The 16,755-nt window shown below is 41.3% G+C and overlaps 1 protein-coding gene across 3 annotated transcripts in view; it reads left to right on the top strand.

Moving 5' to 3' along the window:
• adarb2 (adenosine deaminase RNA specific B2 (inactive)) overlaps positions 1-16,755 on the top strand; it is an 870,518-nt gene that overhangs the window by 533,860 nt on the left and 319,903 nt on the right. For all 3 annotated transcript variants that reach the window (XM_034171864.1, XM_034171857.1, XM_034171872.1), the window contains one exon: positions 15,858-15,944. In XM_034171864.1, coding sequence (XP_034027755.1) covers positions 15,858-15,944 — 87 coding nt within the window. The remainder of the gene's footprint in view (positions 1-15,857; positions 15,945-16,755) is intronic.

Here is a 16,755-nt window from a genome sequence, read left to right as displayed (position 1 = left end):
CACTTTCATGACCCTTAATCTGGTGCATCTGGATGCTGACAATTCTGGGTTTATTGAGGTGTTTTCTGTCAGGTCTGGAATGTCTCTGACTGAGATAGGTTGATATTAATCTGTCTGATAAATCAGACTGAACTCTGTTTAACCTGTTCTGGTTTCAGAAGAATCTTTGAATTATTCTTATGAGAGTTGGGGGAAGAGAAAGAGCTCCACAGGAAGTCCCTGTGGTGTGGTAACATCAAGTCAAGCGATAGCACAGTCTTTCAACTCGAGACATTCGGCCTTAGGAAGGTTTAGAGAGATAGTTTTTTTGAAAAGGAGAACATGAATGTAATTTTAATTCTGTGAAGATTAGTCCATGGCTTTTTTGAAAAGGAGAACATGAATGTAATTTTGATTCTGTGAAGATTAGTCCATGGCTAGATTCGCTACAGTGTGCAGCTCAGCTAAGTACTGGTCAAATATAATCTCCAGCTTCTGGACACAGGAGTAAAACATATATCTCTCAAATGTTATGTTTTTAGTTGGCACAAAGTATGCTTCAAATTTTTGCTTCACTGTGTCCAATTTGAGATTTTATGGCTCAATGTGAAAGCTGTTAAAAATGTCCAGTGCATTTTCACCTATCACATGAAGAAAGATTTGGGCTTCCATATTCTCATCTCTTCCTCCTGCTCCACCTGCAGCCAGATATATTTCAAATCTGCTTGAAATGTTTCCAGTTATCAGCAATATTTCCACAGAACTGCATGAGCAAGGATGGACTGAGACTTAGCTTATCCATAGCGGAGTTTTCGCCATGACGTCAGCTCTGGCACATCGCTACTTTAACTGCCATCGTTGCTGTAGCCATTAGCTTCCACCATTACTTCTGCCATTAGCATTGAATAGCTTGCTCGTATACTTTGGTAGTTTGCCTTTTTTGCTCAGCTCTAACTCGCTCATGAATTGCTAGGTGGCGTGCAGTCATCCGATGCTCTACAGACTCCTCTTTCTGACAACATGTTATGGTTGGTAGTGCATTTTAAATAGACTCAGACTGTCAGTGTGGGTTTCACTCTGTGCTTTACTGCGCTATTTTGTACTGAACAACTCCTGCCCCCAAACTTCTCTGCCTAGATGTTTGCCAATCAGGACCCGGGGCCATTCCATAGGATGGTGGTTGCAGCAACACAGCATCTGCATCTTGACCTCGCCTTTTATTGTCGAGGAGAAATCAAATTTTCCAACTGCTGCACACTGTAAATATAATGTAACATATTGTGCATACCAATATGTCTAAAGAAGGTGATAAATTAAATTACCATATTTTCCAGACTATAAATCACACCACAGTATAATTGGCATTTATTTTTGAAACACACATTACACTGGAACTACAAAAAAAAAAAATATATATATATATATAACAATCTGGAAAGACTATTCAGAAAAGCACAACCCTAAAGGACAGAGGCCAAATATAATATCTGTAATGTTGCGTGTTGTTTCTGAACAATGGTTTTAATTACAGCCCTGTTTTTTTGGCATATATGCAGCTTCAGAATCTAAGTTGCAGGACCCCTCAAACTAGCTTAAAAACTCCCACAATTTATTGTACAGAAATTGTAAAATGCAGTCATCTATATTACTCAACAAAAATATAAATGCAACACTTTTGGTTTTGCTCCCATTTTGTATGAGATGAACTCAAAGATCTAAAACTTTTTCCACATACACAATATCACCATTTCCCTCAAATATTGTTCACAAACCAGTCTAAATCTGTGATAGTGAGCACTTCTCCTTTGCTGAGATAATCCATCCCACCTCACAGGTGTGCCATATCAAGATGCTGATTAGACACCATGATTAGTGCACAGGTGTGCCTTAGACTGTCCACAATAAAAGGCCACTCTGAAAGGTGCACTTTTGTTTTATTGGGAGGGGGGATACCAGTCAGTATCTGGTGTGACCACCATTTGCCTCATGCAGTGCAACACATCTCCTTCCCATAGAGTTGATCAGGTTGTCAATCGTGGCCTGTGGAATGTTGGTCTACTCCTCTTCAATGGCTGTGCGAAGCTGCTGGATATTGGCAGGAACTGGTACATGCTGTCGTATACGCCGGTCCAGAGCATCCCAAACATGCTCAATGGGTGATATGTCCGGTGAGTATGCCAGCCATGCAAGAACTGGGACATTTTCAGCTTCCAAGAATTGTGTACAGATCCTTGCAACATGGGGCCATGCATGATCCTGCTGCAACATGAGGTGATGTTCTTGGATGTATGGCACAACAATGGGCCTCAGGATCTCGTCATGGTATCTCTGTGCATTCAAAATGCCATCAATAAAATGCACCTGTGTTCTTCGTCCATAACAGACGCCTGCCCATACCATAATCCCACCGCCACCATGGGCCACTCGATCCACAACATTGACATCAGAAAACCGCTCACCCACACGACGCCACACATGGTGTCTGCCATCTGCCCTGGACAGTGTGAACTGGGATTCATCCGTGAAGAGAACACCTCTCCAACATGGCAAACGCCAGCGAATGTGAGCATTTGCCCACTCAAGTCGGTTACGATGACGAACTGGAGTCAGGTCGAGACCCCGATGAGGACGACGAGCATGCAGATGAGCTTCCCTGAGATGGTTTCTGACAGTTTGTGCAGAAATTCTGCACCTTTCAGAGTGGCCTTTTATTGTGGGCAGTCTAAGGCACACTTGTGCACTAATCATGGTGTCTAATCAGCATCTTGGTATGGCACACCTGTGAGGTGGGATGGATTATCTCAGCAAAGGAGAAGTGCTCACTATCACAGATTTAGACTGGTTTGTGAACAATATTTGAGGGAAATGGTGATATTGTGTATGTGGAAAAAGTTTTAGATCTTTGAGTTCATCTCATACAAAATGGGAGCAAAACCAAAAGTGTTGCGTTTATATTTTTGTTGAGTATATTTCTTAAACTCTTCTTCATCACTGCCAATTTTGTCAGCTGTCACATTCTGCTCATAAATACGACGTCTGTTAGAAAAGTATCCGACCTTTTTATTTTTTGCAAAAACCATATGGATTTGAATCACATGTGATTGCATCAGCCAAGCTTGAACCTTCATTTGCATGCGTGAGTTTTTTCACGTCTGTCGGTTGCGCTATTCGCCTGTGAGCAGACTTTGTGTGAGCAGTGGTCCACCCCTCTCATCAGATTTTTATTGCGAATAAATGTCTGAACCATTTGGAGCTTTGCTGCATCAAATTTTTCCAGAAACTGTGAGAGACCTCCAGGTGGACACCATTCGGAAAATTCAGATGGCTTTCAGGGACAATTTTATGGGGATTACACAGATTAAGGAGTGCTCCAGACGGTTTAAAGACTGCCCACAGCGTCTGAGAGCGTGCCGCACTCCGAGCGCCGATCAACAGGCTGAAACCCCGCTCAAACAACCAGATCATTTCCAACGTGAAGCTTTGTTGATCCGGGATGTCATCTGACTTCCACAAAAAAGGCAGAAGGTGTGGACATCAGCACTTTTTTGGCACATTCAACTGTTACAGGAGTTTTTTTCATGGAAAGAGGAGCAGAGGAATGCGCCACCGTGCCGCTTATGGCGCGGCACAAAACCACCAGAACATGTCCTGTGAGGCTTCATCATGGCGTTGCTTTGCGCCATGCGGAAACGTCCCGACGCGCGGAATTCCTCCGCATGTCTGTCTCAATGTGCCGAAAAAGTGCTGATGTCCACGTCTTCCGCAACTTCTGTGTTAGTCAGATGACGTCCCGGATCAACACAGTGTCCAATTTGGAAATGAACGGCACATTCCACTGTTACAGGAGTTTTTGTCATGGAAAGAGGAGCGGAGGAATTCCGCGCGTTGCGGCGGAGCCGCATGGCGCAAAGCAACGCCGTGATGAAGCCTCACAGGACATGTTCTGGCATGTCCTTGTCATCCACAATTTCTCGGATAGTCACACGACTGAAAAGCCACCGAAAGCTGTCTGAAAACCATCTGAAAGCTGTCCTGTGAGATTAACACGGAGGTGGTTTTGTGCCGCGCCATGAACGGCACGGTGGCGCATTCCTCCGCACCTCTTTCCATGAAAAAAACTCCTGTAACAGTGGAATGTGCCGAAAAAGAGCTTATGTCCACGCCTTCTGCCTCCGTGCGCCGCGCTCTCAGACGCTGTGGGCGGTCTTTAAACCAGCTGGAGCACTCCTTAATTTGTGTAATCCCCATAAAATCATCGCTGAAAGCCATCTGAATTTTCCGAATGGTGTCCACCTGGAGGTCTCTCACAGTTTCTGGAAAAATTTGATGCAGCAAAGCTCCAAATCGTTCAGACATTTTATTGGCAAAAAAAATCCGACGAGAGGGGTGGACCACTGCTCACACAAAGCCTGCTCACAGGCGAATGACGCAACCGACAGACGTGAAAAAACTCACGCATGTGCAGGAAGGTTCAAGCTTGGCTGATGCAATCACACGTGATTCAAATCTATATGGTTTTTGCAAAAAATAAAAAGGTCGGATACTTTTCTAACAGACCTCGTACAACAGCAAAATTGTGAATGATGTCAAACATATTTTGTTGTCTGTGATGTGTACTCTACATTGTGGATTAAAACATGCAGTACTGATTCAAAGCTTTGTATAGGATTTAGGGGTGTTGGTTACCAGAAATGGCATTTAGCATTCATAACCATCTGTTTAATCATGTATAACTGCAACTAAATTGACGTGTTTTCATAAGTTTAGAATGAGATCTTCATGTTTACATGGGAGTGGGCCCTCTTGTGGAGGCCACCATGTTGCACCCTTTTGATACAGCAGCCCAAAAGGGACATACTTACTCCAACTTTTGCATTTTGCAGGTTGACCAGAAGACTAAAGGGCAATTCCATGGTATCTGACATTACATTCAGAGAGGAAGCAGGCCTTTTGAAGTGACCAGGACTTATAGCATACAGCCCCTGAGTGTTCCCATATTGTGGAAGACATAATAGGGACAAGGATGGAAGGAAACTTTGTTGGTGCTTAGTACAAATTGGTGGTACTCAATACTATGGGCATGACTGATGTTACAAAAAAACAGCCATTAAGAAACTCCATAAACTTTGTTGCAACTTTGTCTTCAAACTATACAGTGTTAAAAACTCTTTTTATTCTGGGATATAAGGTTGCAAGCATCTGTCATTCTGCTACTCCTTGCCATGCTACAAATCAAAGGCATAAACTGAATGATTACATAATTATGTGTGACTGACGTTACATGACTGACTTTACAGTATGACACTCTAAATTTAAAGTTACAAAAACAGATTTCTGCTGATAAAACAATGTACTTTGACTGACAATTGCCATATTCTAGAATTTGACAGCTTAGTTACAGGTTATGTTGGTATTTTTATGATTCTGGGCCAAAGCAGGTGCAGTGCTTGCAACCAAATTCTCACTTCAACTGAAGTATGCAAAGTTCTCATTAACACAAAACAATAATCTGCTTCTGCAGAGGATGAAAAATCGTTTTATGCAATAGATAGAAAATGAGCCCAAATCATTCATATTTTGATGGGAGAAAAACATGAAAAAATAAATGTTCTTTGGCATGGTATAGCTAACCTTCACCACATCATTGTAACTGAAATATTTCTGCACAAGTGAATTATTCTCCCAAATTTCTAAAATAAATAAATAAATAAATAAATGGCCTGTGAGCTTGTACAACGTGGAACTGCCCTGAAGAAAAAAGATGACTCAGTAGTTGCCCCTATACCTATACAGTATGTAATGATTGTTCATTCAGGCTAACACATTTTACAATCATTTTTGTGAAGTGGAGGATCATATTGCAAAAGAGCTTGAAACCCTGTCACCAAAGAAATAAAAATGTGAAAGGAAACAAAATCATGACTAGAGACTGCATAATGCAATCTGCAACCTCACAAATAGATGACCCAAAATCCTACATACCATGGCTTTAATGTCATGCAACTATAAAAGAGAACAAAAACAGAAACGGCACCAAACATGTTTTAAGCAAAGTACATCAGAATGACGCAGAGTCAGAGGAAATCCACTGTAATTTGGCCACTGAACATTTACCTTTTGCACCCAAGTGATGTTAATTTGTAGATGACTGAGTTTTTCTGGGTCTTTATATTGGTACATTACATCAGGGATTTTTAACACAACAACAAGAACAAACTCTTCTCCTCTCACACAGGGACTCCAAATCACAAAGTAGCCTTTAACAACTTTCAGTGATTAGACTTTAAAATGAACACTGGGATGTTCCTTTCCTGGAGTTTTGTATGAACACTTCATCAGTAGTAGTAGTTATTTTCCTGCAGTATTGAGCTTTCAAGCTTCTCTGCAGTGCATTTAATGTACGAGATGGAAAAATGCCACACCTTTACAGGAAAATCATTCAGGCTACATGCTGTAAACTGCAAACACCAACTGCTACACAGCTCAATCATAAATTACACCAAAGCAGCGCGTCATAAACCAATCAAAAAAACAATCAGTGGTGGCATTTGGAGGATGACCTCCAAACTGCACCGCTTACCACTGCACTATTCACCATCAGGTATTGAGTACACAGAAATGTTTTAGCAACTCACTGGCTGTTTGGTGAAATAAACTGTGGCCTACTGACAATCGCAAGGATTTATTTAAGTGCTGCTATGAAAATGTAAAGATGTATAGATATGCATCACCTAAATAATAAACCTATGAAAAAGTAATTAGAGAGGATTAAACACAATTAATGTATAGTTCACTGTGGGAGATGTGAAGTGCATTATTTAGGGAATAACCGTGTTGTGTGTGATGATTTGCGGATGTTCATGCTGGTTATACAGTTGCAAATTGAGCTTTACCAGCGACGTGTTAGTGGAGCCGGTAAAAAGGAGTTTTACATTTGCAAATTACAGTCGCAAATATCTGTTTTACTGGCTCCGCTAATGTGTCACAGGTAAAACTCCTTTTTAACTAAAGCTCAATTTGCAACAGTATAACCAGCATGAATGTCTGCAAATCATCAGACACAACAGGATTATTCCCTAATTACCAAAGCATGTTCTGGTTCACAATCAAAAAGAAACTGATCAAATAATGTAATCGTCACTGCCCACATTCTTCCACATGCTTTAAGTTGGTATATTATTAAGCAAAACCTCCACTAGAGGGCAGTGCAGACTCAAAAGCTCCTGACAGTATCAATGGTCAAAGAGGTTGAAGAAGAGGTTCTTTCTCCCTATTGTTTACTCGCAACTTTTTCGAAGACTCTTCCACAAATAATTATTGGTAAAATATGTCTCTGTCTTACTCAGAAGCCAAATCTGTTCTCACACAGAGCGAGGAACACAGAAATGAGAAACGCAATAGGCACAGATGGAGTGCCGTTTCACAGTATGAGTCCTTGGAGAGATGGAGAAAAGAAAAAAAAATTAGTTGTGTCGTGTCTGGAATCATGAACAAAAGAAACACTACTGAATGGTTAAAAAATAAGATTAACTCACACAGAGCTTGGCAGTGACTATCACATCTCCATTCAACTAATAAATGAATAATGAGAGGATTTAAAATTTAGCACACAGTCATTAACAATGCGCTATGAGCATGGTAAATTGTATATATTAATATATGTTTTTGTGTGTGAACAGAAATATTTTCATGACATTGGCTGCTTTGTTGTGTGTGCAATGACATGCCACCTTATTGTTGATTTCCTCTTCATCAAATCAGGCGACTTGCTCTGACTGTACACATGGTCTGAAGAATGTGTGCAGTACACATATTGTCACATTATTCCTTTATAAATTCCAAATCATGAATGGGGAAAGGCCTACTCATGGTTTATAAATGAGGCCCCTGTTCTGCTCAGTATTCATATAAGACAATAGAAAAGAAAACCTCATATGCTGTGACTGTGAGCCTTTCTCCACTGCTACATTACCATACGTTTTGGTATTCCAAATGAGAACTTGGACCTTTTTTTTATTATTGGCCCGTTCTAATTTTTTACTTTGAGTTTTACTTCTGGTTTTTATTCAACATGTAGTATTAACCAGACCGAACTGGACACTAGAGGTAGGGCTACGGCAGTGCTGATCCCTGTTTGGCTCCACCTGTGAGTGCTGGTGTTGTATTTTGGCCATGTATTTCCTGTTTTATAAGCTGACCCATTCCCACATTAAAAAGACAGAAAACAATAAACCTGTGATGTGACAGCACAAACCCATATTGTAATTTGGCCATAGGGTGAAATATGGTGTGAACTGGAAGGCATTAAACAGCGTCACTCCATGGAACCTGTGCTACTGTCATGAACACTTTACTGCAAAAATAAACCGAAAGCTTTATCTATAGCATAAAAAGAAATGAGATGTTCAGCAAAATATCAGTTCTCATGGGAGCTGAGTTTGTATTATGAGGCTGAGCAGTGCAGATTGTACTGTGTACCACAGCTGTGATGTCACAGCATGTGATGTAGTTTCTACTGAAACTGCTGGAAAACCAACCAGGACCACAACAATAGCTACTGTACAATTGCAACTTTCAGATGCAGATACTCTTGCAGTGACTAAAGCACTCCATCTGTCCAGTAGAAAGATGCTTAGTCTGGGAGATGGTCATATGGAGCTCATGCACATCTCCTCCTCAAGTAAAGACAAGTCAGGGAGCATGTGCTGCTGTTAGGGATGGGTATTAATAAGATTTTATTGATATCGATACCATTATCGATTCCGCTTATTGATCCAATTTCTTATCGATTCCCTTATTGATACCTCTTGTGAATTTTCTGTGTACTAAAAGTAGGCTTTACAGGTTTTCTATGTCAACAACATTTTATTGAGTCTTAAAGTAAATAAATATGAAATTGGTCACTGGATCCTTAAACTCTGGACATAAACTCTACGTACATGGTGGAATCCTTGATCTCTTGACATAAATAGAAATAAACAAAATCCGTAGTTTTTGTCAAAAGCATTTCCTTTCAGACATTGTTGGCATAAATGTTTTTCCATACATCTGAACTGAGCTCTTGCAGCCGGCTGTGCTGCACGTCAGGATGTAATTCATAAACAATGCAGGACGTCTCATTTTGGGAGGAATAAACGTTTTAGTCAATTGTAGTTTATTGTCTTTATTACAGCGTTTGGAAAGCGGTGTCATTTTATTTAAAGCAGCAATTCGTTTTGAAGTTATTCGTTCTGACCAGACTCTGTCTTGGCAGAGAGCCGCAGAGCATTTGGAGCTCTGCCAAAGGAGCGGAGGATGATTCTCGTTTCTTGACTGCAACAAGAGTTCCAGTTAGTGACTTTAATCCACACAAAAGTGACTCATGATCGACATATTTTAATGGCTTTGAGAGGGGTTAAGAAGCGCACTTGCCGCTTCTGAAGAGCAATGAATCAAAGAACCAACGAGCCAGCGGATTGAAGCATTGCTTCATTGGTTCACACTTCAAAGTGGAGTCGTGCTGCAGAAGCGGTTGATTACAGAGCTGCTGCAGGGTCTGTAATCAACGTAGAGGAATGATCATTTTCCTGATAAACACCTTCAAAAACAACAGCCGCTCTAAAGGACTGATAAGGGAATCATTAAGCAAAAAGGCTATTGATGTTGGTGGATCGAATTCATTCTTAACGATACACGAAAAGAACCGGTTCTCGATATGCAACCCTAGCTGCTGTCATGCATCACCACATCCACCACACCACAAAACCACCTTGGGTCTTGAAAACAACCACCCAGGCAGATAACCAGTCCATCTCCACTTGTGTCTTCAACACTGAGGCACATGTGCTCAATCATGTACAGAGAAATGTGCCACATGGCCGAGATGTAATAGCTGATGTTCACTCATGTTTCAAGAGATACCCCTCATCTGAGTCTCCCTCAGTAACCACTTGTTTGACACAAAGGCATTCCAGTAGTACCCAAGGATCTTCTGGAGAGACCTAGTATGAAAGGTATCCAGTTGTCACCTTGCGGTCCTGGTGCTTCCTGTCTTAAGGTTGTAAGAGGTCGACACTAATCAGTGGCCTAATGTCTTGGACCTGCATAATCCATGCAAATAAATCCTGCTTATGAAAGTCACTGCTGAGATAAATGAATGTCTCTGCAAGTTCAACACTTTTGCTGCACACAGATACACTGGTCAAGTCCAGGAACTCATTGAAGTCAGTGCCTTCACAAAGTATTGATTAATGACAATCACAAACCCAGTCACAATTCTTCACTCACCTTTTTACGTGCTGCAATCAGGCTATCTAATGATTCAGCAAAGATCACAACATTGTCTGTGACGTTAAAGTCAGTAAAAACCACCTAAGCTGCTGGTGTGCAAAACCCTACCCAGCACCTAGTCCTTCCTGCCTGACATTTCTTCTTACTGAAGGTGCCTTGACACTTGCACAAATTTGATTCCCGCACTGGCACATAATCTAGCGTGCCAGTGAGTAAACTCTTTGTAAACTGTGCACAGCTGCGTGCAAGCGTGCAAAGAAAATTTTGAAATGTTCAAAACCTATTGGCATGCATTGACTACGAGTCAATGCGTCTCATTGAGCGCATCAGATACAGCGCATCTGAACAAGATGTTACAGCTTTAATAAGCATAATTTTACAGATGCATTGTCTAACACATAAGAAGATATGACAGTGCAACTGTTTAATCAGTCCTATTCAATATAAATATTATAAATACCTTTGAGATGATTCAAAATGCATTCTTCACTGCACAATGTGCACGAGAGAAGCTGCAGCTGCAGATAATTTCTCTGTGATTCTTGGAGCGATAGTTTCATTAGCCAAGTTCTGAGAGCAAATGTGTCTTCGGCTACGAAATTATTATTTTATATAACATGGCGTCAAACGGGACAAAGTGCAGGGTTCAGTGGGACAAAGTGGGTCGCATTGGCACAATGAATTGTGCAGCAGTCCGGGGATTAAATTTATGCAAGTGTCAAGGTGGCTTTAAGGAAAGAGTTTCTTTGTCCAGAGACTCCATGGGAAAATAAGCAGCATACTGGACTCTGGACTCATGGAGTTCAAACACTGGTGAAACCTACATTTGTAGTCTTTCAGTGTTTAATTACTAAACAGTGCACACCAAAGCATTCTCTCCATGTGTGAAATGGAGAGTAATGATGGATGACACAGGGAATGAAAGCCAGTGGGAACAAGATGGAGTACATGTGCCACAGTGAGAACAAGGGTGTTTAAAGTAGTGGCGAATGTGGTAGAAAGGCTGATGCCAGGTAGTATGCTAGTTTTAGTCACCAAGTGCATGGTTTTTGCTTACTGTGTTGGTCACGATGATCCAAGTTATTGTTGTTTCACAGGGAGACCCTGGTGACAATAAAATGCAAACAGTTTTCAGAAACTTATTGCAAACTCTGAAAGCTGTTTGTGTCATTGCATCCCAGCAGTAAACAAATGTTGATCACTGGCCAGATGTTTTTCTTGTATCCTGGAAAATACAGTGAATGAGAAAATAGAGAGATAAATGAATGCTCAGTTTCTTTCAGTTTGTTAACAAAATAACTCAAAACAATAAAGGCTGTCATCTTTTGCACCTCCTAAATAAAAGGGGCTATAATGATGAAGTGTTTAAAATTTGTTGAACGTCGATGCACCAGATCAATCCGAAAGGCAACTTTGTTTTCATTATGTAATACCGCATAGAACTGTCTGCCACCTGCTGCATGAAATTAGAAGCAGGTGTGGTTGCACTTAGATCAGTGGTCTCAAACATTCCAGAAAGGGCCGAGAGGGTGCAGGTTTTCTTTGCAACCACCCACTCCACCAGGTGATTTCAATCAGTGAAATCACCTGGTGGAGTGGAATCACCTGGTGGAGTGGGTGGTTGCAAAGAAAACCTGCACCCTCTCTGCCCTTTCTAAAATGAGTTTGAGACATCTGACTTAGATGTATCTTGCCTGCCATCTGTTCAACATGTCTAAACTTGCAGCAGGAAATAATCATATATACATGGTAGAAATTAGGAGCAGGTGTTTGTTTCATCTCCAAAGCCTAGGTTTGTTAGCCACCAATGGGGCTGCTTGTGGAATAAATAGTAAGTCCCTTTGGTTGCTCCCTCATTTCACCTGGGGTCAGATCCAAGGTTGATCTGCATGTTGATTTGGCACAGGTTTCACACTGAACACAACTCCACATTACATGGAGAAATGTGGGAGGGGTGGAGTTTGAACTGGGAACCTTCCACATTGAAACCAAGCTCATTAACCATTTGGTCACCACCCCTGCTGCTTGTGGAATAAATAAACAACCATTTATTTATTTATTTATTTGCAGTTACCTGCATTCTGTAATGTGGAAGATACAATCAGAAAGTAGATTATACAATACTGTCCTGGACTGTTAATGGTAAAAGTGGAAAAACTGGTTACACCCATCAGTCATTTGGTGTGGTCCATAAAGTCATCCAGTGATGCATTTCAGTAGACATGGCACTGGTGAATTGGGGGATTCACTACAGCTAAATAAAGATGGTGTATTATTGTCAGAATCCAATAGATACCCAAGCTGTGCATTAAAATATTAACTCTGAAATTTCACATTGCCTGCTTATTCTCTGAGGAGAGGGGAAGATGTGCTTATTCTGCAGGAGCATGTGATTTTGAAGCTGATGACACTGTGCATGTGTTTGCATCGCACCAGGTACCTCACTGCCCAATGATCTTTTGACTCGGCAGAAGCTGTTGAGTGGGTGGTGGAGACCCTCAACAAAACAGGATGATCAAAAATACATTACAGGAATGTGTGACCCCAGTGTGAAAGCTTAGGCTCCCGCCTGTTAACTGTTGGACTCACTGTAATTTCATGCTTGATGTGAAAATTTTTCTTTCACACTACATAGGAAATAGATACATTCTGTGTACATAAGTAAGAATGAGCAAAGCTAGGCTATACCTAATAATAACCCTTGAAACATTCCTACATTTATCACAAATATAAGTATAGCAGAAATACTTTTTTTTTTTTTTTAACTCAAACTGAGTAGTATTGAAAACAATATGGACTGATTTGGAATTGTTTGGGGTAATGACCGTTTTAGCCGAGAGAGTCATTTAGGGCCAAATTACTACTTGTGTCGGGTTTGGTCTGTAATTAGGTCAGAATGCAAATGCTGCTATGTGATGTCAGCCCGTGAGGACCAGCACAGCTTCAGCCTCGGTGTTTAGAGTGTATCCATGTGTGTCAAAGTGACTCATTGAGCTCCTCCAGTGCTGTTGAAGTGTGACAAGAGAAGGAGCACTGGGGAACAAGCTGACTCAGAACCTTGTGCTCTTATCAAAACATGCTTGTTGTACTGCCATGTGCCACCTTTTTAAAGTTGTATTTAGCTCAGAATAGTCACTGGAGTGCCAATGCTATGGCAGAGATCAAATCTTGATGTGTCCTCATCTACTCATCATAATTTAATCATAACTTAATACAGGGTGACCCCCCCCCCCCCCAAAAAAAAACAGAACCCATAAATAAAAATTGTACCATTTGGAGGACAATTTTGAAAGAACATGACGTTTATGCAAAGTGACCAAGACAATTGAAACTGTGGATTGATCATACACAGACTAATGTTCAAGTCCAGTGGACCTTTTTGTCAGATTTATTACAATTTTTATGTGTTCTGTCTTTTTGGGTCACCCTGTATGATCTTAAAAAGAAGAATCTGCCCTGAAATACCAAAAAAGCCCCCTCGCACAGAAGGATTATGTGCGTGTGGTGTGATAGAGGTAACCACCGATGTGCTATACGAGGGCTGTCAATAAAGTAACGGTCCTTTTTATTTTTTTCAAAAACTATATGGATTTCATTCATATGTTTTTACGCCAGACATGCTTGAACCCTCGTGCGCATGCGTGAGTTTTTCCACGCCTGTCGGTGACGTCATTCGCCTGTGAGCACTCCTTGTGGGAGGAGTCGTCCAGCCCCTCGTCGGAATTCCTTTGTCTGAGAAGTTGCTGAGAGACTGGCGCGTTGTTTGATCAAAAATTTTTCTAAACCTGTGAGACACATCGAAGTGGACACGGTTTGAAAAATTAAGCTGGTTTTCAGTGAAAATTTTAACGGCTGATGAGAGATTTTGAGGTGATTCTGTCGCTTTAAGGACTTCCCACGGTGCGAGACGTCGCTCAGCGCTCTCAGCCGCCGTCGTCAGCCTGTTCAAGCTGAAAACCTCCACATTTCAGGTTCTATTGATCCAGGACGTCGTGAGAGAACAGAGAAGTTTCAGAAGAAGTCGGTTTCAGCATTTTATCCGGATATTCCACTGTTAAAGGAGATTTTTTAATGAAAGACGTGCGGACGGGTCCGCGCGTCAGGACGCAGCCGCCGCGACGCTCCGCCACAGGAAAAACACCTCTGTTTGAAGCCTTAAGGACAAGTTGGAACATGTCCAGCTGTTAAACAATTTCTCATATACTCACTCCACTGAAAGCCATCAAAAGCCGCCTGGATTTTACAAATGGTTATCAACACGGAGGTGTTTTTCCTGTGCCGCCGCACTGCGTCGGCTGCGTCCCGACGTGCGGATCCGTGTTGTGTGTTTCCCAGCACCTCTAAACATCACAAGCACGCTGCCTGTTGGAGAAGAGCAAAAGTTATTTTCTTGTCTCCAAAAATAGACAGTCATCAACAGTATTGTTACATATATTTGTTTGTTGAATTACTGTTTTCTTTTATTTTCTTTATTTAATTTTTTACTTGTTTTGGTATTAAAGTAGTTATTTTACTTAGGATTGTATCCTTAGTTTTATATATTTTTCTCTGTTCTTGTTTGGAATGTGCATGTCGAGCTGGATTTAGCCAACTTTACCACTTAGGACAAAGAGATTGAGATTACATTATACATCATACATGTCCCGTTATTGCGCGGGTCACGGGCAGGGGGTGGGACCTCCCTTGAATGCCCACAGGGACCAATAAGAGAAGGATTTTGTGAAATAATGTCCACCTTTGTCACGCCTTATGTTATTAAGATATGCTTTATAAAAACTGTTTGTGTCCATTGTTCAGGATTCTGAACAGATGGATCTCCTGCATGAGAGAAGTTCTTCAGAATCCAGGCCTGATTTTTTCACTGTGACTTTGAATAAATTTAAAAGTGCGGAGTTTGTACTTTGTGAGGGGCAGTGTTAGAGAAAGAGCCAGGGGAAAATAATAGTATCAAACACAAGCAGATATAGTAAAAGAAAAAGATTAAAAAAAAAGATCATTGTCTAAAAAATATAAAAATTATGTTGCCACCACATTTCTGAGATTTTTTTAAAAACAAAAATAGATTACAAACCAATATATAGTTTTCTAGCAACCAAGATCAAGCTTTCTTGTGTTTAGTTTCTTCCCATTGTTGCCTCTTCCCCACCTTTCTTTTTTTATCGATCATTATCCGAAGTCAGGAAGTGAGAGGGGTGTAATTAAGGAGCCAGACTGCTCTGTCAGTTCTGTTCAGCACTGCATGGAGAGCAGCAGACCAAGTGATGGCCTTAATAGGGCTTCATACTGTAAACAACACGCACACCTGGACAGCAGAAGGCCCCCGGGGAGGAACAGGAGGGAGCCGCTGTCAACAAGTTAGCACACAGAAAGAAAGTTTATCACCAAAGATGTCATGTGTGTGGGTGTCGCCGTCTGTTTGCCTTCGTGTCGCTGCGTGGGCGTCGCTGCTTTCAGTGCACAACTGGCAGAATTAGAGTGCCGCTAATTGATCCTTTGTGACTGCCCCCGTGACGGGCCAACAGTGGTTGGCGGTGTAATCAATAAAACTATCATAACATCTCAGCTGGTGTCCTCGTGTTGACTCTGAGTGTCTCTTGTCTCTTCTCCAGAGAAAGCCAGTATGCTGTCAGCATTGATCGCTCCCTTCAAGTACATAAGCCCTGGGACCAGCAGCACTGAGGACGAGGACAGTTTAAGTAAGCTGTCGCCGCTTTTCTTTCTCTGTCAGCATGCTGCAATAACTCCTTCAGTGACAGGTCTAATATGAAAGTCATCTCTCTGTCACCCACGTAATTAATGATCTGGGAAATTGGATATTTGATTACACAAGCCTGTCACTTTGTGTAATATACTACAAATCTGTATTATCTTTGATCTCTCCCTGATAAATAAGTCAATAGATACAGTCGGTACCTCCTTATGCACACACTGTCGTTTGTTTGAAAGACATCTGTTTCAGCCCAGCAGTGAATGTCAGTACTTGATGTCAGTCTCCCATTTCGTCATTAACATTCTTTTGGTGAGATCTGAACACCCTATTTTTTTGTTGTTGTTGTTCATTTCCCATCACAAATGCAATACACCACCACTTCCCTGTAACGAGGTTTGAAGAGCGTATCACAGCGGTTCAGACTTTGCTCTCACGGAGGATAGAAGTGTGAAATAAAGCAGGCTACAGATGTTTCTCTCATCTTTTTTCTGAATGTGTTCCACTCCGTGCAATCCCTACCCCCATTACAAATAGGATTGATGCTCTGCATTGGCCACTGAAACCAATGTTTCCAACTCCAGCCACAGACTCAGAACCAATTTAGAGGCAGATTACAGAATGATTTGGCAGATAACATTCCCATTTTTAGGGGATTTGTGTTTGGATTGTAAAAGTATTAAATATCATAACACCCGTGGTTTAAAAATGAGCTTGACTCACTGAGATGATGGTAGATTTGTTCATTATATTTTTATTGAGTATCAAGTGTCTCAAACTACCTTGAGAGACTGTTCTTG

Source organism: Thalassophryne amazonica, chromosome 1, assembly GCF_902500255.1.
Source record: "Thalassophryne amazonica chromosome 1, fThaAma1.1, whole genome shotgun sequence".
Classification (NCBI taxonomy): Eukaryota; Metazoa; Chordata; class Actinopteri; order Batrachoidiformes; family Batrachoididae; genus Thalassophryne; species Thalassophryne amazonica.
This window is presented reverse-complemented; position numbering and strand designations above follow the sequence as displayed.